Below are 26,764 nucleotides of genomic sequence, written 5' to 3'. Positions count from 1 at the left end.
GCCCGGAGCCGGGGCGGGGGGTTCGGGCCCGGTCTCTTTCCTTTCTCCAGCGGGGGCGGCTCGCCCGGCCCCGGGGAGGGGCGGCGGGGCGGGCGTTAAGCCGGGGGAGCGCGCCGAGCCGGGGCCGGGCGGTGGCGAGGGCTCCGCGATGCCGCTGCTGTTCCTGGAGCGCTTCCCCTGGCCCAGCCTCCGCACCTACACGGCGCTCAGCGCCCTGGCGCTGCTGGGCGCCGGCCTCAGCGCCTACCGCGCTCTCAGCCAAGCGCCCTGCGGGGCGGCGGGCACCGAGCCGGCCGAGCCTCAGCGCTGCGCCGGCCCGCGGGCCCTGGACGTCGCCTACTACCTGCTCTCGGACAGCCTCTGCGTCTGGGTGAGCCCGGGGCGGCGGCGGGGCCTGCGGGCCCGCGGCCTGCGGGGCTGGCAGCGGGATCGGCCTCTGCCGGCACCTCCCCGCGGCCGGGGGGCGGTGGGCGGCTCCGGGGAGTGTTTCGTTATTGTTGTTTGAAAACTGCTCGCGGAACGAAGAGGGGGCTCGGCTGGGTTTCCCCTGCCCGCCCTGGGCCGCCTCCGCCGCCGCTTCCCTTCGTGCCTGGCCGGGGCGGTGGGGCAGCGTTAGAGCCGAGCTCCCGGAGTTCAGCCCGCGGCTCGTGCTTCTCTTCCCGAGCGCCCCCCGCTCGTCCTGCCCGGGGCTTTGGGAGAGGCTGTTGGGAGCGTTTGTCGCGGACCCAGGCGCTTGCTGGGCTTAAGCTTCGCCAAGCACTGCCCGACCTGCTCTGCCAAAAATCTGTGTAAGGGGCTGTCCGGTATTCGAGCCCAAGCCTTGCTGCCTTTATTTATTTTATTTTTTTTTAAATAGCACTGAAAGTCTTGTAGGTAAGAGGAAACACTATCACCATTTAAGAAAAAAAAAAAAGAAAATAATTTTCTGTACCTTTTAAAACCCAAACTTCATAATGGTTTATGAATTTTGGCTCACTGATTTGTAGTTGAAATAAAGGCTCAACAAGGGGATATTGGATACCTTGCTGAGCTGTTGTTGTTGAACTTTTCATCTGTCTGTCACTCAAAGGTGGCAGTAGTTGGACATCTGCTTCACAACTTACTTGCTTGACTGAGGTGCTGTTTTTTAATATACCGGACATATTCATCCTATTAAAACACGGTCTCACAGCCTTAAGAATCCTGGAGAAGTTACATCCATTGAAAATGACAGGTCAAAGCTTCTTCATCATCTACCTTTTTAGTGTCCTGCTAAGGTCAAAAGTTAATTACAAGTGCCTTTGCCAAATGTGAGATGTCAGTTTTCCCAGTCCCATGTCTTCTGCTTCTTGCTACTTTGCTGTTAAGAAGTTTTCCAAGAAACCTCAAGAAGTGTTTTTACTGAAGCTGTGTGTGCTGTTCAGCACGTTTTGAGGCAACCTCTGAATCCTCTTACTGTAACAACAGATTCAAACTGGATTTTTCTTATCTGCCATATGTTAAACAAAATTACCATCTTGGTGATCTCTAAGTTTTGTCCTTATGTTCTTTTGTGAAATTTGTTAATCTGTATGAAATAATTTATTGTGAAGAGGTAGAGCAGTTTGTTGGCTTTACTGCTGTATCAAACTGTGTTAGTATTTCTAGAAAAAAAAAAAAAAAGCTAAGACTTATCAGCTACTTCATGTGTCTTGAAAGAGGCCAGGCTTAAATTTCATCAAAAGAAAAGGCAACTAATACTGTTCTGTGAACAATGGCAGGTTTTGTTAGGTTCCCCTTCTCTCCCTTCTTCTAAATAGGGCAAAAGTATTTGTCACTGACTGCTTTATTTCTTTCCAGGTACTAGTGAACACTGCCTGCTGTTTTCTGATGCTGGTTGCTAAGCTAATCCAGTATATGGTGTTTGGTCCTCTTCGTGTCAGTGAGAGGCAGGTGAGACAGCAGACAAGGAAACTGTAAAATATGCAAACGGTGTGATTTTCTGTATGGAATTGCTGAAACTGCACAAGAAAAAACTTTTACAATATATGTCTTACCATTTGGTTAGCTATTGTATCCACAGCCACAAGCTTCTGGTTTATTTTGAAGGGAATTTTTCTTATTGTACTTTATAAGCCTACAGTCAACTTGAAAATCCTGTGTCTTTAATGAACTCTGTTAGATTTCTTACAAGCATACCTCACTTCAAAACACTTGTAACGTGTTTCTTCTCTATCCTGCCTGCACCTGGCAGCATTTCTCCATTGCTTTTTGTAGTTGTCAGCTTTGAGTTCCCTCTTCTTTTTTACCTTGACTGCTGGAGAAGTGCTTTCCATTTTCCTACACTGAGTGAATGGTTTATCATTGCTGGTTTAAGAGGGAGTAGGCAAGAAAATCCCAGAGAAGGGAAGTAGCAGGACAGAAAACTGAGGCTGTTTAGTCCTGCTCTTGTCTATGTGAGAATGGTTGTAAAAATTCAGCAAAGGAGCTGTGAAAGCCCAGAGTTTTTAAAAACAGGATCCTGCAGAAGATGAAGGCAGCAGCAGGACCTTGAATAGTATCTCTATATATTTTTTTTTTAAAGTAAGGCAAATGCATAAGTTGCTTGTGTAAATGCAGGAGCAGTGGTTTGGAGTGTGTTCACATATTAAAAAAAGTCTGTAAAAAGCATTCTTTAGGAGGAATCATGCCATGATGATTTTTGACATGCAGAACTGAGGCACACAAAGCCTCATTAATAACTGTGGAGCTCTCAAAGCCTATTGTGTTTGTAATTCTTACCTTGTAGAGGCTCTAAGTGTATTAAAACCAAGACACTATCAAACTGCAGTGGGCCAGATTTTCTCTCCAGTCCATGTTGACTATAAGGATGTGGAATTTTAACTGGTGATGGTTTCCAGGATGTTCTCTGCCCCCTTAAAGACTGAAGTGAAAAGCAATAGCAGTGTGGATCCACTTGTGCTTGGACAGAGGGAGTTTGTCATGTAAAGGAAAGCTGCTTATTAATACTGGCGAGCCCAAAACAGCAGCATCATTAAGGAATTCAGGGCCTGTCTTAACTAAACTCCTGGTGATTTCATTGTGTACTTTAACAAAACATTTTGTTTCATAAATTTTTTAATCCCCTCCAAGCTGGCTTGCTGTCTGCTGCTTGAGAACATCATATTATTTCTTCCCTACTTTTTGTGTGTGGGAATGGTTTTATTTTCATTGCTCATCTATTTCACTCTCCACTCTAGGCATTGTGATTCTTAAGCATAGACTTCATCATCTTTTCTTAATCATCTGTACTTTTGGGCAGATTTTTGGAAGCAAGGTGCTAGGCAGTTTGGGCATCTTGAATAACTAACTGTTACTAGCTCTTCCAGCAGAGAGGACTGTGTGTTTGCAGCCTGGTAGCTGAGTTGCTTGGGCATGAAGAATCAGACTGAAATCAGACTTGCTTTGTGCTGAGCACTGTTTTAGGAATATAGCAGGAAACTGCATTGTGTGCTGTGTAGCACAGTTATGCTGCCATGGTGCAAGAAACTAGATAGACAGTAAGGTCTGCTGGTATTTTTAATATGTTTCTTACTTGAGTCTCTTCCATTACAGCATCTCAAGGATAAATTCTGGAATTTCATTTTCTACAAGTTTATCTTCATTTTTGGTGTGCTGAATGTTCAGACAGTGGAAGAAGTAGTGATGTGGTGCCTCTGGTTCTCTGGACTTGTGTTTCTCCATCTGATGGTTCAGCTCTGCAAGGATCGCTTTGAATATGTAAGTTTTGATTAAGGGCTGTCTTTTGGGGCATGCAGATTCTGTTTCTGGCTCAGGCACTGGCTCAGATAAGGTACAAACAGATCATTTAGACCTTTTCCACACCCTGCGGTACTGAACACGTGCACGTCCCATTAGCTTCAAATACTTGCTTTAAAGTACAATGTCAATCTTACTCCTTCAGTTTTCCCATGAGACAAATGGAGCTGAAGATACTTATTTTCTGTAATAAATTGCTCCTTATATGTGCCCTGTAATTACTGTTACATAACTGGATGAGATGGCTTCATAGCTCTCCTTAGTAAAGGCATCTTAACAACAGAGCATCCCTTAGATTGGTGCCCTTTAGGGTTGGCCTGTGGAGCCTGTTTCTGCAGATTCTGTGCTCAGGTTTCACACTCACTTAGATATACTGAATTTTGACTGCCAGTGTCTTTACAATATACTGTGCAATTTTCTCTCTAAGCTACATCCCACTTTCTGTTAATACGAGGAATAAATTAGGTAAAAATGCAGAAAATGAAGGCTAAGCAAGAAAGAAGAAACTGTAATTTAAACAGTAAATCTTGGCCTTTAAACTATAATGGGCCTGCATTTTCCCAGGCTCCTCTCTCCTGGCACAGAAGTTTTACCTGAATTGAATCCATGAATCTTTTTTTGGTAGGTCTGGGCTTTGCAGGTGTTTTTTTAATAATGTCCAGTAAGGCCTGTTAATTCATGGGTAGCTAAGCACTTAAACTTGAAACTACATTGGCTAGGCTTAGGAAAATTAAGACAGCAGTGAGCAAGGCAGTCATCTGGTATTTTTAGTGTTGTTCAGAAAGCTGTGAAAGAATATGGCTCACTTGGGAAGAAATCCTTATTATATTATTTTTGCATTCAAAGCATGCATACTTGTTTTTTGCTTGGACAAATGATACTTATATGATTTGCCTTGTGAAGATGGGGCATGTGGAGCTGAACCAGATGCAAAGAATTAAAAAAGAACCCATTTAAAAACAAAACATGGGAATCGACTTTGTAAATCAGACCAGAGTGAAGCTTTGGGCAACTCCTTCTTTCCTTGTCCTGTTCTTTCTCATCCTGCCCTGGAAGAAAGATGATGGACCAACATCCACTTGGGTTGCCTTTGATTTAGACAGACCAGGTGTAGCCCTCTGTTAAAGTAGTTTAGAGATTCAGCACACTTTGCATGCTATTGAATGAGACAACTGGTTTTCAGCAGAGTCTGTTCAGCGGTCTCTAGCTGCAGCTTAAATGGTTTTTTGGGTAGACATTTCTTTCTTCCAGAAGTAAATGACAGTGGAAGAACTATGGGATGGAAGACCAAGCTGGACAAATTCAGATCAGCTGCTTGGTGAAAAATTGGCAAAACGTTACTTGAAGACTGTGTGTTAGGTTAGGTGTCTTTGTAAAGTGCATATAAATCCTAAGCAGATGCTGTGGATTTGGTGCAGAGGCTACTGTGTCTCTGGTTTTCTTGCACAGGTGATTTAAACAGCTCAAATAATCATGGTAATTGTAAATAAAAAATAATAACTGATTGTTAAAATGTGACTGTAAATGACAGTAACATGAATGAGGCCTTGGGATAGTGTGTGGGTTTAGCTTTATTCTTCATGATTTATTACGACATTGTATTGTGAAATTGGTTTTATGCTAGAAAGCAAAAGATTTTCCTGAATGAAGTCTTGTTTGGTGAGGTGACAATGGAAGGCAGGGTGGATGAAGTACTTACTTAAACTGTCACATATATATGTATTTGTGTTGCAGCTTTCCTTTTCTCCTACCACACCCATGAGCAGCCACGTCAGAGTGCTGGCCCTGCTCATAGCCATGCTCCTGTCCTGCTGTGGATTAGCAGTTGTCTGTGGAGTTGTTGGCTACACCCATGGCATGCACACATTGGCTTTCATGGCAGCAGAGGTGAGACTTCCTTCACGTGTGTTGTGGGTTCTGCTTTGCCTTTGACCCCTCACTTGGGGGTATCCTAGTATAGGATGGACTTGCTTTTAATTCCCATAAGAAAGAAACTTTGAAGACACAAACAAATCCTCCCCTGTTTTCCAGAAGTTGCCAGGTTGGCATGCTTTCTCTCTTTAGCCTTTAACCCTGAAAAAAATCTTAGTCTGAGGAAGAGAATGAGAGGGTTGACCTGTAAGGTGATCCTGAAATCAAATGACAGCTTATGAAAAAAGTAATGATTGTGCTTCATGAGCCTTGCAAGAAGGGTTGATGAAACAGCACCTGAGAGATGGAGAGAGTGTGTATGAAAGTTAATGTGCACTTCAGCCTCTTTCTCTGAAGTTGTATTTTCTATTTCATTTCTACCCAAAAGGAGTGAGACATCCTTTCCTTAAGGCATACTCATGGCTTTTGCTTATGTTTGTGTAACGAGTTGTGTCTCAGCTGAGATGAGCAAAGCATTTTTGTGCACTCCTGAACACCGTGCACTAAACACCAGTATGTTTGTGGAGTGAGCACCAGTATGTTTTTGATGTTGTGGTGGGTTGTTGCACTCTGCCTGAGGAAGTGATAATCTTTAACAAAGGAGAGGAATCCAATCCAAGTATGTTGTGTTAGCACATTGTTAGTTCAGATAACAAATAACATGTACAATTTATTTTTCTTCTTCTATCGTGAATTCATACTTGGAGCTAGGGAGCAGGAAGGAAAACAGCTGATAATAGGAGAATATGATGCTTGTCACACCAGAGTTCAGTTATCAATATGTCTCTTTATTTTTCCATGAATATGAGAATGTGCAAGACCAGATTTGTAATGAAACAGTGGAAGGGTATTGGAAGATTTAACAGTGTCTCTGAAAGGTGGGGTCTCTTTGGTGTCATGTCTCTTATCTTGGTTTGGCAGAAGGATTATCAGCATTGCACCAGCTCAGGGTAGGTTAATCAGGGTGCGCTGTGGTGCCTGTGTTGCCTCCTCAGAGCTGTGCTGTGTGGTAGTGTGGGTGTTTGGGGTTGCAAGAGGGGGGCCCAGTTGTTCATTTCAGTGGAGCTTTTCTGTGTGCTGATTAATGAAGGAATGGCTCAGTCAGTGGAAGTGTGAGGAATGCAGAAGTAAGGTCTCCTAGCTGTGACTGCAGCCACTGGTGTTTGAGAACATTCCTGAGCTGAGGGCTGTACAAACCCATTGTGTTTGATAGTCCCAGAGGTACTCTGGAAAGCTGTATGATCATTCATTGAACTTGTTTGTATGTCAGCCTCTGTAATATCCAAAGGCAACAAATTCCACATTCACTTGTCTTTCTGTAGATGAAAGATGTCCTCTTTGAGTTGTTCTGAATCTTGTGTTTGATAATCACAGAATGATTTCAGTTGGAAGGGATCTTAAAGATCATCTAGTTCCAACCCCCCTGCCATAGGCAGGGAATAACGTTTAATCTTTTTCATAGAATTTGTAATTTTATCATCCTTTTGCCTGTTCTTTCCTGCCTTTCCTTCTAAGCAAAAGAATTCTAGTCTGTTTAATCTTTTCTCATAGGAGATTGTATAATATCTTGCCATTTTTGAACATTTTAAATATTCCCTGTATGGATTGGGGAATCATGAGTAATTTCCTTGATTTTAATACCCAGAACTTATGTGAGTGAAATAAAATATTTAGGTTTCTTTCCGTACAAGTACTGGCAGTGACACCTCATAGCAGACTTCAAGCTCTTAGCAAAAAACAATAAATCTTTGAGACTGAAATATTTTTCTGGTGGTGGCTTGTGTGATGCTCCTCGAGAGGGACCCTGCCAAGTGTATTCCATTAGTGTGAATGAATTACATTAAGTTACATTAAGCTATTAATCTCTCTTCTGCAAACATTGATTTAGCTCAGGGTTTTCAATAAAGCAATATAGGTGTTTTTCTTGTGTTTTAGGTAACTTCCCCTTGTTCTCTGTTGCTTGTCAGCATTTTTTTTTTGCTGCAGAGGGTGGATGTGAAATGTGCAAATGCCCAGAGAGCGCTGAGTAGGGACTTGCCTGTATTTTTGAGTAAACATTAATCTTTTTTGCCTTAATTTATGGTGTTCAAGAATTACAGTATAGCGAGCAGTGTCCAGTCTGTATATCTTTGCATGGTTTTTTTAAAGCCAGCTAGTAAACAGTTGGCAGATATGTTGGGTATTGCAAAGGGTTAAATAGGCATAGAAGCACTTTAGGAATGCTTTTTTACAGACGGAAAAAATTATTCAAACTAACTGGCTTATTGCTACTTTGGGAAGTTAGTGGTTTTGATAGTTCTTCTGTCCTGTTCACAGTACTTATGCAGAAGGCATGCCACCAGACCAGTTTCACAGAAGTGGTTTCAGTTGCTCATTGTAAATCCCCTGCATCTCGGTGTCACTTGGCCCCTGCTACCTACAGGGTGGTGTGGGCAGTCTCTGGGGGAAGCATGTCTGGTGTTTTTCACTGTGAGGATAGAATAAGAGATGGAGCACTGTGGGCTTGATGGATTACAGAGAGGTGATGGGGCCATCTTCTCTTAGATGATGAGAGCCCAGGGAAATGTAGTTTACCTTTTTGGTGACTTGTCTTTACACTTCTGATCTTACACCTTCTGATAGACTCAGGTTTTTTTCTGTGTACTTAGCCTAGAAACATAAGTATGATTAAAGAGAGAAGTTATTTTAGCAGCATTTACATCTCAGCAAAGCGGGGGGGAAGATTTGAAATTATCTTCCTCAAATTTCTGTTATTATTCAGTTCTTCCAGTTATTTTTTTAAGAAGTGGGATAAAGAGAGGTAGTTGGTGGGATTGTGGTCTCAACACTTGCTGAGTGATAATAATTGAAAAAGGCAATACCTCCTTTGTAGTTGGGAAAAAATGTCACTTAACAACAGCAACACTAGTGGCTGCTTTAAAAGCATGGTGTCTTTGGAACAATTTATTTCATATTTAGTTATAAGCTTCAAGGTTGTCTCAGGTATGTTGTGCACACAGTCACCCATAGTGACCATTGGTTCACGGGAGTTGTTAAGGTGCAATAAATGAATTTTGTGTTTTAGCCCTTGAGCTCCTGCATCTGCACCACTGTCCCTGCCAGAATGTTGTTAATATGTTTGGGTTTTTCTTCCTCTTTTGCAGTCTCTGCTGGTGACAGTCAGAACTGCTCATGTGATTTTACGGTAAGTTCTGTAAGTTCTGTTTTACAGGCTGTGTGTTCAGGATGGTAGTGCATATAGCATGTTTATGTAAGAGGTGTAGGTAATTACCTCATTGAATTGCAAATGCATGTTTGGAGATTGAGAGCAGCCCTAAGGAGAGACCTGGGGGTGTTGGTAGATGAGAAGCTTGACACGGCCCAGTAATGTCAACCACATCCTGGTCTGCATCCCCACAGTGTGGGCAGCAGTCAGGGAGGGGATTCTGCCCCTCTGCTCTGTTCTGCTGGGACTCCCCCTGGAGTGCTGCGTCCACCTCGGGCTCCCAACATGACAAGGATGTGGACCTGCTGGAGTGGGTCTAGAAGAGTCCTTAGAGATTTTCAGAGGAATGGAGCACCTGCCATGGAGACAGGCTGAGAGAGCTGGGGTTGCTCATCCTGGAGAAGAAAAGCTCTGGTGAAACCTTAGAGCCCCATCCAGTACCTAAAGGGGCACCAAGAGAGCTGGAGAGGGACTTTGGACAAGGGCATGGCATGAGGGAATGACTTCAAATGTGACAGAGGACAAGGTTAGATTAGATGCTAGGAAAAAGAATCTTCCCTGTGGGATTGGTGAGTCACTGGCACAGTGAGTGGTTGCCCAGAGAAGATGTGGATGCCCCATCCTGGAAGTGGTCATGGCCTGATTGCATGAGGCAGCCAAAGGGTTTGGAAAGAGATGATCTTCAAGATCCCTTCAAACCCAAACTGTTGCAGGATTCTATGAGATGAAAAAGGTGGTTAGCTTTAGCCTGTGCTGTTTTTTAAGCACAAGTTCTGCAATTGACTTTTTTGTTTGTTTTATGTGAGTGATGTGTGTGTCTTATCCTGAAGCCTTTATTTGAATAAAAGGTTGTACTGGTGTTTAAGTAGTTACAGGACAGGAACATTTCTTTTAAAGCCAGCTAGTAAACAGTTGGCAGATATGTTGGATAGTACAGAGGATTAAATACGTGTTGAAGCATTTTAAGAATGATTTTTAAAGATGGAAATGCATTTTAGGAGTGCTTTTTACAGATAGGGGTTGAAATGCATGGATAGCCTTAGTGGGTGGTATGGCTTGAGGCATGCATTAAAGTGGATGGGTGCTGCTGGATGAGGTTTGATAGATGCTACTTAATGTCATTCTACAGGGTTTGTTTTAAGGCCCTGGTCTCTTGAAGGTTTGCTTTGAAAAAGTCCCATGCATGTGTATCTGTACCACACCTCTGTGTGCATATGTGGGACATGGTGTGTAATGCAGGAGCCTCTTTGTGCAGGTCACTGTCAGCATTTCAGGTCTGACACTGAGCTCTGGTGACTCACCCAAGAAACACCTCACGTGCTGAAAAATGTGCTTCTGTAGTTGCTATAGTCCTAAGGTTGACTTCCATTACCTGAAGCAGTTTTTAGCAAATGCTGCTAAAATCTTTTCTATCAGCTGGCAGTGTCTGTAGTGCCAGTGTGGGCTAAGCATCGACTGTTTTTGCTTTTTTAAAATGTTGCTGTTTGAAACCAGTAACATTACAAGAAGTCCCCCTTGAGTGAGCACAGTCTGTGGGTACAGGGCCTTGGAAAGGTGAAGAATCCATATCTAGAAGTTTTTGAAAAATGGACAAAATAGTTTGAATTATAGAGATGCTATTTAACAACAACAAAAAGGAATAATTTTAATTTCCTCACTCTTGCAGATATGTAGTTCATCTCTGGGATCTCAACCATGAAGGAACATGGGAGGGCAAGGGCACTTACGTCTACTACACTGATTTTGTCATGGAGCTAACCCTGCTTTCCCTGGATTTGATGCATCATATTCATATGCTGGTATGAAATACTGGACATAATGCTGAACAAATAGACTGGCCTTAAAATAAAGGGCATTGGGTATACACATTTTTGCTTATTTTGGAAACCAGATATTACAGAGAAGTTACTTCCTCCTGTGTAGTTGAAGTCATCACAAATAACTTTGTTAAGGAGTATTAACTACTGTGTGTAATTATCTGTTTAGTAGGTGTTTAATTAGCTTTTTTTATTGAGTAATACCAGACTGAATTATTTCATTGGCAGCAGGAGATGCTAAGCTGGACAGGACTGAATTCAGCTTATTCTCATTATAAATGCTGTGCTACCAAATTTCTTTGTGAAGAGGTAATGAGTGGTAGTACCTTTGAACATGGGTGGTTGGTCTGAATGGACCCAACAAAAGAGAAATTCTTCAGGGCTGGTTTCTTGATTTCTTTGTCTCTTAAGACCTGATGCAGCTTCTTGTTTCTCATGGTGCTTGTTTGTAATGACTGCTCTGTGGTTTTCCCAAGCTGTTTGGCAATATCTGGTTATCCATGGCCAGCCTGGTGATTTTCATGCAGCTGCGCTACCTGTTCCACGAGGTGCAGCGGCGAATTCGGCGGCACAAGAACTACCTGCGTGTGGTTGGAAACATGGAGGCCAGGTCAGCCCCTCACTTGCTCTGCAGTCTTGATGTAGATCTGGTAGAGAGGATCCCGAGAAAGAACTTGGGATTCTTTTATGTTCCTTTGATACACAGTGGCATGGTGTAAGCTGGACAGATGCAATGTTCCAAACCTGACCTTAAGTCTCTACACTTGGAGTGTGTTTTTACCCATTTTATTTGTTAGTGGGGAGACTCTTTCTGGGTTTGACAGATAGGTAGGATTGACTTGTATAATGGCAGCATTACTGGTAATGTATAAAGTGGCAAAAGAATGAACTCCTCTGACCAGTATTTCTTCTGTATTTTTTTGCATACTACCTTTGTTGGGTGACAGAAGCTTTGAAGAGCTCTGCCTGTTTTAGCTGTCAAATACTGGCTTTGGCTGTGATAGAAATCAATGCTCTTAATTTCATTAGGCCATGCCATTCACTTACTGACTGAAATCAAAATATTAATTAAACCCTGCCTAGCTTTACCAGTGTATTTACTAAACCTGAAGCCAACTTTAAGACTTTACCTAAAGTGGAGCTAGGAGTACTTTGGCAGTACTTTAGTCCATTCCCTTTTAGTGAGGTCATATGGAGAAGTTGGGATGCCTGCTAAATCCTGCTGCTGTAGTCCAGGTGGAGAATGCTGGCTTGTCTAGAAATTCCTGGGGCTTTTTTTTTTGAGAAGTTGTTTAATGGCTGTGATATTACATTAAGAGCTGCATAATAAAGTTCATCCACAATGCATTGTTTCTTTCCAGTAAGATGCAGCCACTGAACCCCTTTGAGCTGTTCACAAAGGTGTTTGAGTTGCATGTGTAACAGACTTCTTATCTGAATAACTTGCTTGTTCTTCAGATATATTCCACACCAGCAGTGCTGTGAAATGCTGTTACACCACTCATTTCTATATTGTTTGTGTTTGGATACTGTATAGTAACTGCTTACATGGCACTGTAGCTTAAAAAAACAGGGAGAAAAGTCAAGACAAATGGGAATGGCAAAATTTGAGGCCAAAATTAGTCACCATAAATGCTTATGATCCCAAGCAGACAGCTTAATGGGTGAAGCTATTAAAATTCATTTAGAAAAATGACATAAACCAAATCTATACAGATTATAATTTAAGGATCTCAACAAAATGATCATATAATTGGCTCTTGGAAGGTACTAAGTCAAAGCTTTATGCACTTAGGATGTATGAGGAGATGTGCAAAAGAGTGCCTGCAAAAGGCATCATAGGCATGTGTATGTGTGTATTCCTTTGCAGTGCAGCCTGAAAAATAACAAATCAAAAATAACAAATCTGTTGGCATAGGTCTCTTAATGAAAAGTTAACATGGGGGGTACGGTTTTCTCACTGCTGGATTCTCTAGAGAGGAGGCTATGCTGAGCTTGTGTAGTCATTCCTTTTGTCTTTTCCTGTTTCTTCTTTGCAGGTTTGCAGTTGCAACACCAGAGGAGCTGGCAGTGAACAATGATGACTGTGCCATTTGCTGGGACTCCATGCAGTCTGCACGGAAACTCCCTTGTGGCCACCTCTTCCACAAGTAGGTGTGCAGGCTGGAGAGGTGCACCCAGCTGAGAAGGGAAGGGAGAGATGGGCATGGCTGAAATTCACAGTGGGATGACAAGTAACTAACAGCAGAGCTGATGGGTGCTTGCTGCCTGGGTTTTCTTGGTCTGCTTCTGACAACAAAGTACAGGTCTTTTTCACTCCAGCCATTTTCATGTTTGGGTTGTTCCACCTGGTGCACTTGTTTTCCCCCAAACTAAGTGTGTCAGCTAACTAACCTTGTCAGTTAGTGGGTAACCAGTGTTGACTTTCTCAAACACAGGTCAGTAGATTTGTTGTGTGCAGGTTGTGTTCATTTTCAGGTGAAGAAGAAAAATTAGAGCTGAATCCTTAAATACTTTCCAGGTATCACCTTTAAGGAGAAATCAGGGAGTATTTTTATATAGTGCATCCTCACATGGTGGTGAATCCCCCAGGACAGCTGTGGAGGCCAGGTCTGAATCTGTGGTTTCAAGGGGCAGTGAGTCCATCAGGGCTGTAAAAGAGGTTAACCAAATCAGCAGATACGGTCCCTAAGGAGCTGGTAGTTAGAACTGGGAGACTTTTGGCCAAAGAACCTCTCTATACACTCCTTCTTACACTCATTCAGTAGTGAATAGTAGCATATGCTTATGGACATAGTGTGCTGAGCTGGATGTGACTTTCCTTCGATCTTTTGTAGCAGTGCTTGCACTTCCATGCCTGTGCTTAAATATGAAATGAGAAACAGGCGTTTCTGGAGGGCCATGTGATGAATATGCAGGTCAGTTAAATTGTCCCTGTGGTGTTACTTTCTGTAAATAGCTTTTTGCTTTTCTGGTAACTGTCAAACCAGAGGTTGTAATCTGTGTGCTAATTTGTTGTCATTTATGACAAACCTTGCCATAAATATTTATCTGTGTTCCAAGAAGTCTCTAATGAGATAATGTGCCTCCATAGCAGAAACTCCTTTTCCAGTGCTACTGAATCATGTGAATATTTAATCACCTGCTGAGCACTTGAGAAGCCCAGGGTCTTCTCTTCAGAATGACATTTTCTCTATATTTAAAAGGATCCTTTTGTATTTTTCTTCTGAAGCAATTACAGTTCTGAATCGAGTTACACTCCTTGGTGCTTTTAGGGAGGGAACATGTTACACTGGACGGCTTGCATATAAAATCAGATGTAGCTAATAACTCTATTTACAACCTGAGAGTGGTTTCTCTCCTCATAAAAGCCTGGTGATTTTGTCAACAGGCTGAACACTGTGTCCATTCTCAATTACGTGGGATTTTTTTTCCACATGAGTTATGTGGAGTGGAAGAGAAGGTGGCAGGGAAGATTTGTGTGGCTGAGCTCAGCCTTGTGCCCAAATATTAAGGAAATTAATTGGGAGTAGTTGTGTGACTCTTTTAGGCATGTTGAAACTCTCCTTTGCCTTCTAGGAAGCAGGCAAGTTCAAGAGTTGTTGCTCTGAAAGGTGGCCAGCCTTGACCTGCTGTTTGCCCTCCTCCCAAGGTGCTGTGGGTGACCAGGGTGTGACCACAGCTGGCTTTTGGGCTCTGGTGCTGATGCAGCTCACACAGGGTTGTGTCCATTCCAGCATCTTGGCTCTTGAGCTGTGGAGGAGCAGCAGCCTGGTGGCAGCTTGGGAAACTCTGGGTGTTTCCCCAGTCACCTTTGCAAGGTGTGAGTTGTTGAGGGCAGGGTGGGTTTCCAGTGGTCAGGGAGGTGATGTTGGACAGCACTGCCAGTGCCAGGATGCTGGTTGTGCTGCTGACCAAGGTGGTGGAAGGTGGCAGTTTTTTGCTGTGATGCTTTGGTTGTTTTTGGGAAACCCATCACTGTGTATCCCTCCATTGCAAGATGATGGAAAGCATTTTGGCAAAGTTTCAGGAATTGAACAGAATGCTTGTATCCTTGACTTCACTATAGTCCTGCAGTTAGAGCTTTTCCCTTGCTTTCTCAACCCAAACCTGTGATCTGTGCCTTCATTTTGTTTACAAATACACAATTTTGGGAACAGATTTATTTGATCTTTTTGTATGTCTTTACCTTTCTAAAGTGTTTTGAGAACTTTTGGAAAAAAACCATCCTGCAAAATGTGAAGTATGTGTTACAATATTGAGAAGTGTTCAGCCCTGTGAAATTCAGTTCTTCCACACTGAAAACTAGGTTTAACTTGAACAAATACTGCAGCTGGGTATATCAGCATGAATCAAAAAACATGCACTGCTTTGAGTGTTTCAGCCTGCATTTGAAACACTTCTCACTTTCTGCAGGACAGAAAATTTCAGAATTAAGGAAGGATTGTAATGGCACAGAATTGTTAGTATTAGTAAATATGTGTGTAGAAGGTTGCTGGAGTGGGACTGACTTTTGTGGTTTGGGTATTGGTATTTTGAAAAGCTGTTTGAAAACACTGGAGGTGCTATTGCCTCATCACAGGCAGAACTGCTATGAAAATGTGTCAGGATACATTAACTATGTGTCCAGTTGGTTTTTGCCTTTTTCTTTTGGGAATGGTGAGAGAAAAGAGCTGATTTCTTTTCCCTTCCAGGCAAAACTTGCTTGTTCTGAGCTAGAAGGACAGCAAGCTTGGAGAATGTTTTAAGCTTGTGATAAATCTGCATGCATATTTATAAAAAAGCAGACACTTGAGTATTTTCAGCTGAAAGTAATAGGAAACCTATGCCAGAGTCATCAGGAGGGCCATGTGATGAATTAAGCTCATTAAGGGTATCTCTGAGCAGTCCATGTGTTGATGTTGTGTACAGAATATGCTGCAGCTGCCTGATGTACTGGTGACAGTGGTGTTTTGGAAAAACACTGCAAGCTCACCCCAGTGTTACTGTTTTCCTGTCAGCTCGTGCCTGAGGTCCTGGCTGGAACAAGACACATCTTGCCCTACCTGCAGAATGTCTCTGAATATCACTGACAGCCACCACGTGAGGGAGGATCACCAGAGGGAGAATCTGGATGAGAACCTGGTGCCTGTGGCAGCAGCAGAAGGCAGACCCCGCCTGAACCAGCACAATCACTTCTTCCACTTTGATGGTGAGCTGAGCACATCTGACACCTGCTGCTGGTGCCCACATGAACCAGGGGAGCAGGAGCAGCCTTCTCTAGAAGGGAGCTCTCTCTATGCTTCAGCTGGAACTCAAACCATGCTCTGCCTGTGTTTGTCCAACACCACTGTGTTTCCAGTGGCTCTTTTGCAAGAGCTCTGAGGTTTCCCAGAGCTGTGGAGACTTCTTGAAAGATTTTGTACAAGTGCTCCCCTTTTCTGGATTTGTTGTGGTCAGCAGCTTCAGTTACTGCCATTTATTCATTGTGTGCCATGTTGACAAGCAGAATGGGAAATTCCTGTGTCTTTTTTTGCTACCATGTGATGGTTAATCAACAACAGTCAAAGAGGAGGAAAAAAGCCCTCTGTGGTGCAGTCTAAAAGTCAGTCTTTCCTCTATCACCTAGCTAATGTGTAGTTGTCAAAAGTCCATTTGCCACTCAGTTTACAAGACACTTGCAATGCTTGGTTTGGTGCAGAAGATTAGTCTCAGAAGGAATCATGTAGCCACAACAGTTTAAAATATTTGGGGGTTTTTAGTAGTGTGTTGTAAGTACTCTCAAAGCAGATGTGATTCCAGGCCACAAGAAGTTCTGTGTATGGAGACAACTTGTTTTGAAAAAGGCAATTTATGTTGTTTGTCTTCCAGATTTTTCTTAGAATTTTGGTATTGGTGAGTGCTGTTTTCGACAGTCTCCCAGATTTTGATGGCACTCTTGGTGTTTCTCAGATGATTTCAGTACTGCAGATATTGAACTTTGGGCTCTGCCCTTGTGGAACTCCCATGAGGCAGTTGAAATGCTCACTGCAAACTTACACAGTGACCTGTTCCTCATCTGTGCTTGTTTTGAAATCTTTGGAGATTGGAGAATCATGGGCAGAGAAGGGTCAGACAATTTCTAGGTACATGGAAACTGGCTGATAGCTTCTGCATGGCTTCCACTTGTGGGGTGCTTTAGGTCTCCAAAAGACATTTATATTTAGAATAACACAGTATTTTTGATGTTTGTCCTCCCCAGTGCTCTCCAGTGTCTTGGAGACCTGCAGTATTACCATGGAGATAGAAGGAGAAGTGGCATAGAGCAAAGCCTGAGTTTATTTAATTGGCAGCACAGAAGGAGGAGGGAGCCACCCATGTGCCCTACTCTGTTGAGCTGAAGCACACAATTGCAGCAGTCCCTTTGTTCAGTTACTCTGTGTCCCTTTGAAGTAGTATTTCTCGGTGATGACCCATTTTGGGCCTGGATTCAGATTTCTTAGAAGCTGTCCTGTTTTTGTAAAATTGCTGGATTTATTCATATATTCCAGAGCTGGATTTGACTCTGGATTATTTTAATTTTCACTTGAATAGGAACATTAAAAAAGAAAACAAGGATGTATTACTTCCTTGATCCTTTTGCAGCCCCCAGATTGTTACAGCACTATGACAGTGTTTTTGAAGAGAGTATGAGCAGGAACTGATTCACTCCAGCCATCTCCATGTCTGGGAGACCTTAGGGATAAATTGCACTGCAGAACTCCCTGCACATACCTTGTGGAATATAAAGATTTATGTTAAATACATGTAGAAGTACTTGGCCTGCTGAGACTCTCATCCTCTTTCTTGACTTTCTTGGTGATTTCTTACTCCCAGGCTCCCGAATTGCCAGCTGGCTGCCCAGTTTTTCTGTGGAAGTGATGCACACAACCAACATCCTTGGAATTGCACAAGCCAGCAACTCCCAGCTCAATGTTATGGTGAGACTGCACCTCAGCCTTCCTGTTTGTGTTGTGTAGGGGAAAGGGTTACATGGAAATGGAGAACATAAAGGGGAAGGAAGTCAAAACAGTGGTTAGACACTAGATGAAAGCTGTTTTTCTGAGTGAGAGAAGCTTTACTTCAGTCAAATTAGGGCTATATTTGGGTTCAGACTTTTTCTCAGCTTGCTTAGTGCAACTTCTTCAGCTCTTTTTCAGTACTTCTGTGACAACTTACAGCACCAAAGGGTGTGAGTCTGTAACCACAGAATTTAGCCGTTGGTCAAGTAGTAACTGATCAAACCATTCTATAGGTTTTGATTTGGTTTTTTAGTCTTTAATAGCACAAAGCTTCAAGATAGCAATTTCAGTGTCTTATCAGTGTGAGATGGGCTCTCTAGCACCCTCAGCTTTTGCTGGTTTCATGATGATGATAGAAGCGTAGAGGATAAAATTCCATATTTGTTGAATTCATCCATAAAAAGTCTAATGTAGTACAAAAAGAAAAGGATGTGGCCTCATGAAACACTTCATTTTTTTGAGAAGTGCTATTTCCTTTGAGTTGATCAAGATACTGTGTTCTATACCATGGTAATAAATGTTCAGTGAGGTGTCTCATGAAAGTGATGGAATTTTCTGAATATTAGGTCTTTCCCACCCATAGCCTATACTTCTGTTTAAACATCAGCAGGGCAAGGCCACTATTTTTAGGGTGTTTGAGGCAGGGAGGGATCAAAAAGATGCTGGCAGATGATTTATTAGTTAAATATGCAGGGACTCTCAATCTGAGGTCAGTTTAATTTTTCTTTTACTGGACACAGTGACACAAATAGGCTTTTGTTAAGGATGAGTAATGATTTTGCTAGGATTGTGTATTATCAAAAGTAGAGTAGCAACTTATATTAAAATGTCTACTTTAATGGAAAGCTGGTTAAAGGTTAGCAAATTATTAAAGTGTTATACATTTTAAATAGAAAATAAACGACATTCTCCTTTGTGTTAGTGAATAAAAACCCTAGGGAAGTATTTTGAGGGGAAAGCCAGAGGCTGAAATGCTAAATCAGTTGGTTTGGTCATAGGTTAATACAGTGGGGGGTTATGTTTGCAGTAGTTGCTTGTGTTGGAACTCACTGTCAGTTGGTGCATAGTTTTTGCTTTGTTCTCAAAACCCCTTCCACCTTTCTTTTCTTATTGCCATTCTCATTCCCCTTTGCCCCCCCATGACTTTGGGCATTACTGCAAATGGACATTTAAATATTAAATGAAATCTAGTTGTTGGACTCTGGAAGCATATTATTTGTCTTCCCTCTTACCTTTACTTATTTAATTTGGATAATATTTAACTAACTTGAAATTCAGTCATAACAGTTCCCTGACAACACAGTTTAATTTAATTGAGTTTTCAGACCCTATTCAACTGGTTTGTAGGGAGGGTGGCTGGAGGGAGTGGGTTATTAAAACTTACTCCACTTGTCCTTATGGGTACCATTTTGGAACCAATATGGCAAAAATCAAAATAGTTTTTTTTCTTCCCAGTGTTGATCTAACTTTCAGTCACCCGTGAGTTTTGTATAGACCTTTATTAAAAAGGCTGTCATAAGAAGAGGGCTGGGAAGCTTTTGAAACCTTTGTGGATCTACAGGCACTGTTCAGGGCCATGTGGTATCTCCCTAGGAGCTACAGGGTGTTGACTTCAGTGGAGGCAGCATATTGCCCTGTAAGTCACATTCAGCATGGGTTTCCTTTCTCTTTTCTTTCTGTGGGTTTGCATATCATAAGCAGCATCTTTGAGCTGGTAATATTTTTAATCTCCTTCTGTTGACATACTTATCAACTGACTTCTATTTACTGCTGATACTGACTGTATTGCTTTCTCCAGGCCCATCAGATTCAGGAGATGTTCCCTCAGGTTCCTTATCATTTAGTTCTGCAGGATCTGCAGCTAACTCGTTCTGTGGAGATCACCACTGACAACATCCTGGAAGGGCGCATCCAGGTGCCTTTCCCCACACAGGTGAGTCATAAACTGTGCACCTAAAATTACTTTCTTTCTTATCACAGCACTGAGCCTCCTAATAATGAGTGAGGGGAATGAAATGAGTTGAAGCACTGGTGAATCAGTGGGATTTTGTTTTTCCCTTTGTTTAAATCTCTGTAAATGCTGTGTATTCAGTCATGTACCAAAATATATTGAAAATATCCTAGCTAGACAAGAGACAAATATTTGCTCAGTTAAAGCAGCTCTTCCCAGTCTCTCTTGTGCAGAGCTTTTAGAACATTTCCAGTTGATTTCTCTGCTGACAGATAATTGAATTGTACCACTTAGGAAGATTTTTTGCGAAGAAAGTTGGCAAAATGATGCCTTGTTCTTAATTAGTGCCAGCAGATTTCAGTAAAGCAGTCTGGGGACAGTGTTTCTGTTAATAAGAATATTGCATTCTGGTTCTGTGCACATCAGATAGTACTGTTATCTGGAGTCTGTGTGTGGGGAAGCAGAGACAATTCTCTCTCAACAAAGAGCATTCTGTTTATTGCTAACTTATCTGTTTCTAAATTGAACACCACGCCTGACATTGCAGAGGGCAGAGTTTGAATGTGTTTAAGGAGCTCAGGTTTTTTTGCTCTTTCCCACACTGTATTAAACCCATAATGTTTGCATTTCAGCGTGCAGATAGCATTAGACCTGCAGTGAACAACCCTGTGGAAAGGCACAGTACTGATCAGGAGGATACTGGAACTGTCACACAGGTAAATTGGCATAAAAATGGGCAGAAAGCACAATTAGAAGCTGCATGGACTGGTAGGTGCCTTTGGTTCTGTAATCAGGTCAGGTTGGTGGCAGGCCTTCCTTGCATTTCACAGTCAGGCAGATAAATCAGATATGAATATAGTGGCCCTATAAAGGATTATCTGTGTGCTTTTCTTTTTCTTCCTTGAGGGAAAGTGCTCTCAAATGGTACAAAGAACAGACATCATCATGTCTCTTTTCATGTCTGGTCAGCCCATGCCTGTCTGTGGAATATGAAGAGCAGGTAGCTTTGCTCTTCCCCTTTTTCTTCTCATTCCCATTCTACACATCTCCAAACACTTCCATTAAAAGGAGGAGTATTTACTTTTTGAGTATAAGAATTCTTTTGTGTTCTGGAGGAAGCGCTTTAGGACACGGGGAGCTTTGGTGGGAATGGAGTGAGATATGAACTGGACCAAGAGATAACAGCCCTTCTGTATGCAAAGCACAATAATGGGTTTTGCTGTTCTTTGCTAAGGCCTTTACTAAGCAGCATGTGCTAGCTAAAGTGTGGCAGGGAAAGAAAATTGCCCTGTGAGTAAAGTAAGATCTCATTTCACTTTTGTTTTCCCTGACTGTAATAGTGACATCCTGAGTGGTTGTGTTTTATAAATCTCCCTTTCTACTTGCTGAGTAAATTTGTGAGGGGTGTGACTTTCTCTGCAGCCTTTAGTGGCCTGAAGAGCCAACCTGTTAATACCTGGAATGCAACTGTAGCAGTTCCCTTGTTAGCAGGTTGCAAGACAAAAGATCCTTTGATTTGGTCTGATTCTGCAGTTGAGGCTGAGGAAGAGGTGGTAATGATGGTACAGATCTTTGGTAAGAGCCTGAGGAAGCAGCTACAGAACTGCAGGAATGAAAATCTTGGTCTGGATCAAGCATTTTTGGGTTTTGAATCTTTGTAACCTTACGAAAAAACCCCAAACCTTAGGTGAGCCAACTTGCATCTTCTGATACAAATGGCCCAGGTGGACAAAGGAGTGATCTTGTCTGAACATCTTCACTACTTCCCCCAAAAGAGCTTCCCTTTTCCCTGCCCACCTCTGTGGGAATTGGGAGCAGCAATTGAGTTGCTCTGTACCTGTTCCACTGGGTCTGCCAAGGTCATCTTGGTCCCCAGCACAATCCATGGGATCATTCCATGGGGCTCTCCCTCCCTCCTCAGGAAGGTGGCAGTGCTTTGAGGCAGTCCAGTGGTTGCCCCTGTGTCATCCCAGTGCATTTGTGTGCACTTTGGTAAATTGCAGCACTGGTGGTTTTGCTAAGAGAGGCTGAACACCTAAACTTGTGTTGAGGTTGCAGTGTCTGTACTGTGCTGACTTGGGCTCTGGGACTCCTGCTTGGCTCACCTACCTAATGGGAAGTGACATTTGTCTCAGTGTTTGCTCTCTGAAGGCGTTGTGTCGGGGAGATGGCCTTACTGGCCTGTCTCTAGGGCTTTGGCATGACTCAACCTGTTTTGCACCTCAGCTGCCTGAGCCTGTGTGTTGTACTGTGATGCTGCCATGGCCGTGGCCGGGCTGTTGGGGCTGGAGCAGCAGTCTCAGGGAATCGGCCATTGCTCTGCCAAAGGCCCCAAACCAGGCAGTAGGAGCTGCTGTGGAGCATCCCACTGGCTTGAGTTGTCCTCTGGGATACCAAATGATGGCTACAGCCTTCAGTGCTTCCCTGAGGTGATTCTTGATGCCACCACTCCTGGCTCTGGCCGTGGCTCTGCATCTCTGCATTGGGGGCTGATCTGATGGTGTGTGGCAGGGTGTGATCAGGATGTGCTGTTTCCCCTCTGCTGTGCACCCACACCATCCTCCAGCAGCTCACTTTCTGGGTTAGTGTTATCAGCTGGCTGTCAGGGGGGAGAGGTGCCATGTGGGGGCTACCAGCTCCTCTCCTGGCACACTGTGCTTGGGACAGTTGCCAGCCTTGCTCCAGCAGTCTAAACCAGGATGATTTGGGTGCTGCAGAACCCAGTGAACCGAAGCCTCATAAATTCCCTTCTTGAGCACAAATTATCTTTGCAAATACATTTGTTATTCTTTCCTTAGTATGTGGATTTCTGCTTTTTCAACTCTTTACTGTTGCATCATTTGTCAAGTCAGCTGCAGAATCTGACTTTCAAATGCCCCATTTTCAGAGAGCATTAATTATGAGTAATTAATGTTTGTCTTTGACATTACTTTCAAACATGGCATAAAAGATACAGTGTTATAGGATACAGGATCTTTGAGCATGGTTTGAAATAGCTTTGTTCTGTTTCTTGGCTGGGTTTTTCAAAGGAACCCGAAGGAATTGGGTATAGCAGGTGAGACTCTGGTTTCTTCCAGTGCCTCAGAAAACGACAATTCTTTGTAGCTTCTTGTTTCGATGCCAAGAAGCCCAAATTTTGCAAAGATGTATGCTTTATTTCCTTTTCTCTTAGACTGAGAGAGTGCCTCTTGAACTGAACTCTAGACTGGAAGAAATGGTGGAATTCAACGAGATGGAAGCAGAACCTAATGAAGCAGAAGATTTTGAGGCCAGGGGAAGTCGCTTTTCCAAGTCAGCCGATGAGAGGCAGCGAATGCTGGTTCAGCGGAAGGAGGACTTGTTGCAACAAGCTCGAAAGTATGTTCCTTCCTAAAACTCCACTCTGGCCACTCAGGTGCAGTCCCACAGAATGGATTTCAAATGGATTTGGACCACTGAGGCCTGGGTTGATGTGAAAAGCAGTAAGGAGAATTAATACATCTGCCCCAGCAGGCTCAGGATGCTGTACTGCTAAACCCAACTCAGAAATAGCATCACGTGTCCCAACATGCACACAGCTTCCTGTGCAGTTCATCAAAGCTCTTTGAACCCAAAGGCTGATTTTTCCAGCTTCAGTGGGCTTTAGTCTAAGAATGTACTGAGAACTGGTTACTTGGGCTGAGTCCTTTAGCAGTCTTTAGTTTGGCTCCTGGCACAGGTGTCAGCCCTCACTGCCTGTGCTCTTACAGCTGAAATTCCTGTCAGGCACCACTTTTTCCAGCTAGAGCCCAGAGCAGTGCAGATCTGACAGGTGACCCTTACTAGATCTCACCAAAGGAGCTCAGCACCAGCCAGCCAGCACTGCTGAATAGAGAGGGACCAACTTGAACTGTTCCTTTTAGCCCAACCAGTAATAGCTGTTACAGGTAGAATTCAGCTTTTTTGCTGGTATTCCAGTTACGTTGGTAGACTTTATTAGCATCAAGTTGCTGATTAAGCAGAAAAGGAAAAGCACTTTAGTGATGGAGAAAAAACTGCAGTGTTTTTATCAAGTGTTTTCCCTTCCTTTGTATTGCAGGGACACTCCTGAGAGGGTCTACAACAACCCCACTGAGTTCTGGGTCCTTTGGTGTTGTCAGGCTACTGCTGCTCTTTTCCACACTGAAATGCCTTATAAATACCTGGGGGTGTGGCACCATTTATAAGCCTATAAACAGACTTGCTCTTAGACTTAAGTTTTCCTTGATGTTTGAAAAAATGTCTTTTAGGAAGACAGAGTATTTTTGACTTTATGGTTTACTGATTTGAAGAGCTGTTGAATTTCAAACTACTGTTTTTTTGCCATCAAAGTGTAAAAATTCACTGGGACCTTAACTGTGGCAGCAACTTCCTTGCCCTCTGGCCTTACAGTGTGCAGCCCCTAGTGCCCCTTCTGTCACTGGCTGACCTGCTGCCATCAGGGAGTGCCTTGTTGTGGTAGGCAGTGCCAGAGGCTGAGGAGTGGAGTAACAGGAACAGAGGGAGTCAGTAACTCACCTGCTGTGAATGGCTCTGAGCTGAGGACAGCCCTGACCTTTAGAACTGGCTCCTTCCCACAGGCACAAAGATCTTGCACAAAACCTAAGAGCTTCTGCCAACTCTGCAGAGCCTGCTGTAGGTGACGTGGGCTTTTTTAGGAGCACATAACCTGTGTGCACTTTTATTGAGGCATTTTCTTCCTGGTTTGCCTTCCAGCCCTCCCGACTGCAGCAGTGCTTTTTTCAGAGCCAGAACGAGGTGGGTTCTGCTCACTCATCTTTTCTTTTCTCCCTCAGGCGTTACTTGAACAAAACCTCGGATGAGGAGCTGAGCACAGAGAAGCCTTTGCCCGAGGGAGCGGCGGCCGACGCCGCCACCCTGCGCCGCAGGACCCTCGCTGCCGCCGCCGAACGGAGACTTCAGATGCAGCAAAACTCTTAGCGCTCGCTGCCCCTCCTCCTCCTCCTCGTGAGCAACGTTGAATAAATAAATTACATACAAAAAACCCTGCGCTTTCTATACCAGCAAGAAAGTGTCTCTTCAGAGTTCAGCTGGCTGTGCTGCCGAGTGAGCTGGCTGCCTCTCTGCTGTATAAAGCATGTGGTCTAATAATGTTTGGACAGCTGACAAATTAACCTTTTTTGTAATATTTTCTATGTGACGTTGATCCTCTACACAACAAAAGGCAATTTCTAAACCACGGGCATGACTTCTGCAGCTGGCATGAGCTATGGGGCTGACGGCACAGCAGAGGCTGGGGAAGTGTGTTCTGAGGTAGCTGTGGGTGCAGGTCACGGAGTGCACGGGCACGTTCTGCTCGAGACCAGGGCCAGTTACTCCGAGGGAAGGAAGCTTAGAGGCTTGCAGCAAGCCCTGTGTTAGACCAGCAGGCTCCTCAGTCCCTGTTCCTTCAGCAGCCAAGGTGTTACGTAGGGCAGCTTGAAGGGCTGGGGGAGCCTCGCTGGGAGGTTCTTACACTGGATGAAGTTGTCTGGCTACACAGCACAGAAAAACCTGAATTCATGAATTGTGCAGCAAAGCGCTGATTCCCCCATAAAATAGTTCACTGTTGCTGGGCTCTTCTGCACTGGCAGAGGTTTGGCTCTGTTCATCCCCAGGGCTGCACTTTGCCTTTATGTCCAGGAACAAGCGAGGGACAGAGGGGGATGGAGTGAAGAAGAGGGACCTAAGGCGAGGTTACGGTGTTGCCATGAGCCGAGGGAGTCAAAACCTGCCTGTCCTGGACTCCAGCACCACACGGATGGGACAGGTGCAGAGATCGCTCTATTATCTTGCTTTTTATTTCATTTTTTACCCCACAACCTCACCCTGAGTTTATTCAGAAAGACTGGAGGAACGGGGGCAGCTGGACCTTTGCTGGCTGCAGCCCAACCTGCTAACCTGGATTTTCTTAAGAACTTTTGAGATCCCCTTGGCGCCGCCGCCGCTAGCTTACCTAGTTGAATTTTACATGGCAGTGACTTAATTTTTAAACTTCTGAAGAGTGAGTTCTAGTTTCACCTGTCCTTTAGAAGGAGCTCAGTATTATCTAGAATTGTTGGTAATTTTTTTACTGTTGGTTTTTAGGTGAAGGTGAATTTAATGAGAGGAATTGCATCGATGTTTAGGTGAAAATAATTTATTTCAATAAAACTCTTTGGGAAGCCTTACCTTGCAATGCTATTAGTAAACCTCAAAAAATTTTTTTGAGATCTTTGGTTTTGCTTTGAACACAGCTGTTTTGTTTTTACTGTTAAAAAAAAAAACCAACGAAACAAAAATAAAACCTTGATCAGTGTTGGAAATTGTAAATTTCTGTAGTGTGATTTCTCATGTTTTTTTATGGTGTTTCAGAGACTTGGGCTGTTCTTTCCAGGCTTCTGTTGCGCTCCTGACGTTTCCCGGCAGCTCCCTGAGGAGTGGACCCTGGCCAGCCGCTGGATGGCACCTTTGCCTGCGGCAGCGCTGCAGAGTGACACGCTTGAGCCGTGAAAGGCTGGTTTGTGCACAGGAGCACAGGACCAGTGCTGGCCTCTTGGCTGGCTCTGCCTCCCTGGGAAGGGAGGTCATCTGAGGAGAGGCCTGATCGACTTTCCCAGTGCCAGCATACGCTTCTGGTGGCTGTAAACAGCAGGAGCCTTGGAAAAGCCGTGTTGGTCAGGAGCTGCTGCTGCTGCTGCTGCTGCTCTCCCTCCCCGGGGCTGGGCAGGGGACACGCGGGGTGGCACAGGAGGTCCTGGATGCCAGGTGTCCTAGCCTTGCCTATGGCTCGATCCCAGGTGTTCCCATGGAGTTTGGAAGCGTTCCCGTGGTACAGGAGGGGATGCCAGGTGTGCCCAGAGCCAGCCCCGTGCCAGGCAGTGCCAGCGCTGTGCCCAGGGGCTGGTGGCTCTCCAAGAGTCCCACCCGTGGTCATGGTGACCAGTGCTGGCAGGCACAGGAGCTGGGGACCTGGGATGAAGGAGAGTGCAGGAAAAACCCAAACTGGGAAAAAAACCCAACCCCCCCAAAAATCCAAACAAACCCTGAATCTCCCGGAGCAGCAGGGAGAAAACCTCAACTTTCTTGGAAAACCTTCCACTTTCAGGGGGAAAAACTTGAATATTGT

The 26,764-nt window shown here is 43.9% G+C and overlaps 1 protein-coding gene across 1 annotated transcript; it reads left to right on the top strand.

Moving 5' to 3' along the window:
• Positions 1–38: 38 nt before the first annotated feature.
• AMFR (autocrine motility factor receptor) lies at positions 39–25,968 on the top strand. Its single transcript, XM_036390329.2, has 14 exons — positions 39–370; positions 1,819–1,911; positions 3,553–3,717; positions 5,491–5,643; positions 8,811–8,851; positions 10,539–10,671; positions 11,166–11,299; positions 12,729–12,839; positions 15,690–15,880; positions 17,524–17,627; positions 19,507–19,641; positions 20,292–20,375; positions 22,832–23,016; positions 24,453–25,968. The coding sequence occupies exons 1-14, from the start codon at positions 149–151 to the stop codon at positions 24,595–24,597; spliced, it is 1,896 nt and encodes a 631-aa protein (XP_036246222.1). The 5' UTR covers positions 39–148; the 3' UTR covers positions 24,598–25,968.
• The last annotated feature ends 796 nt before the right edge of the window (positions 25,969–26,764 follow it).

Source organism: Molothrus ater, chromosome 12, assembly GCF_012460135.2.
Source record: "Molothrus ater isolate BHLD 08-10-18 breed brown headed cowbird chromosome 12, BPBGC_Mater_1.1, whole genome shotgun sequence".
In the NCBI taxonomy this organism is placed as follows: Eukaryota; Metazoa; Chordata; class Aves; order Passeriformes; family Icteridae; genus Molothrus; species Molothrus ater.
The sequence above is the reverse complement of the archived record's forward strand: the minus strand, read 5'-3'. Positions and strand labels throughout refer to the sequence as shown.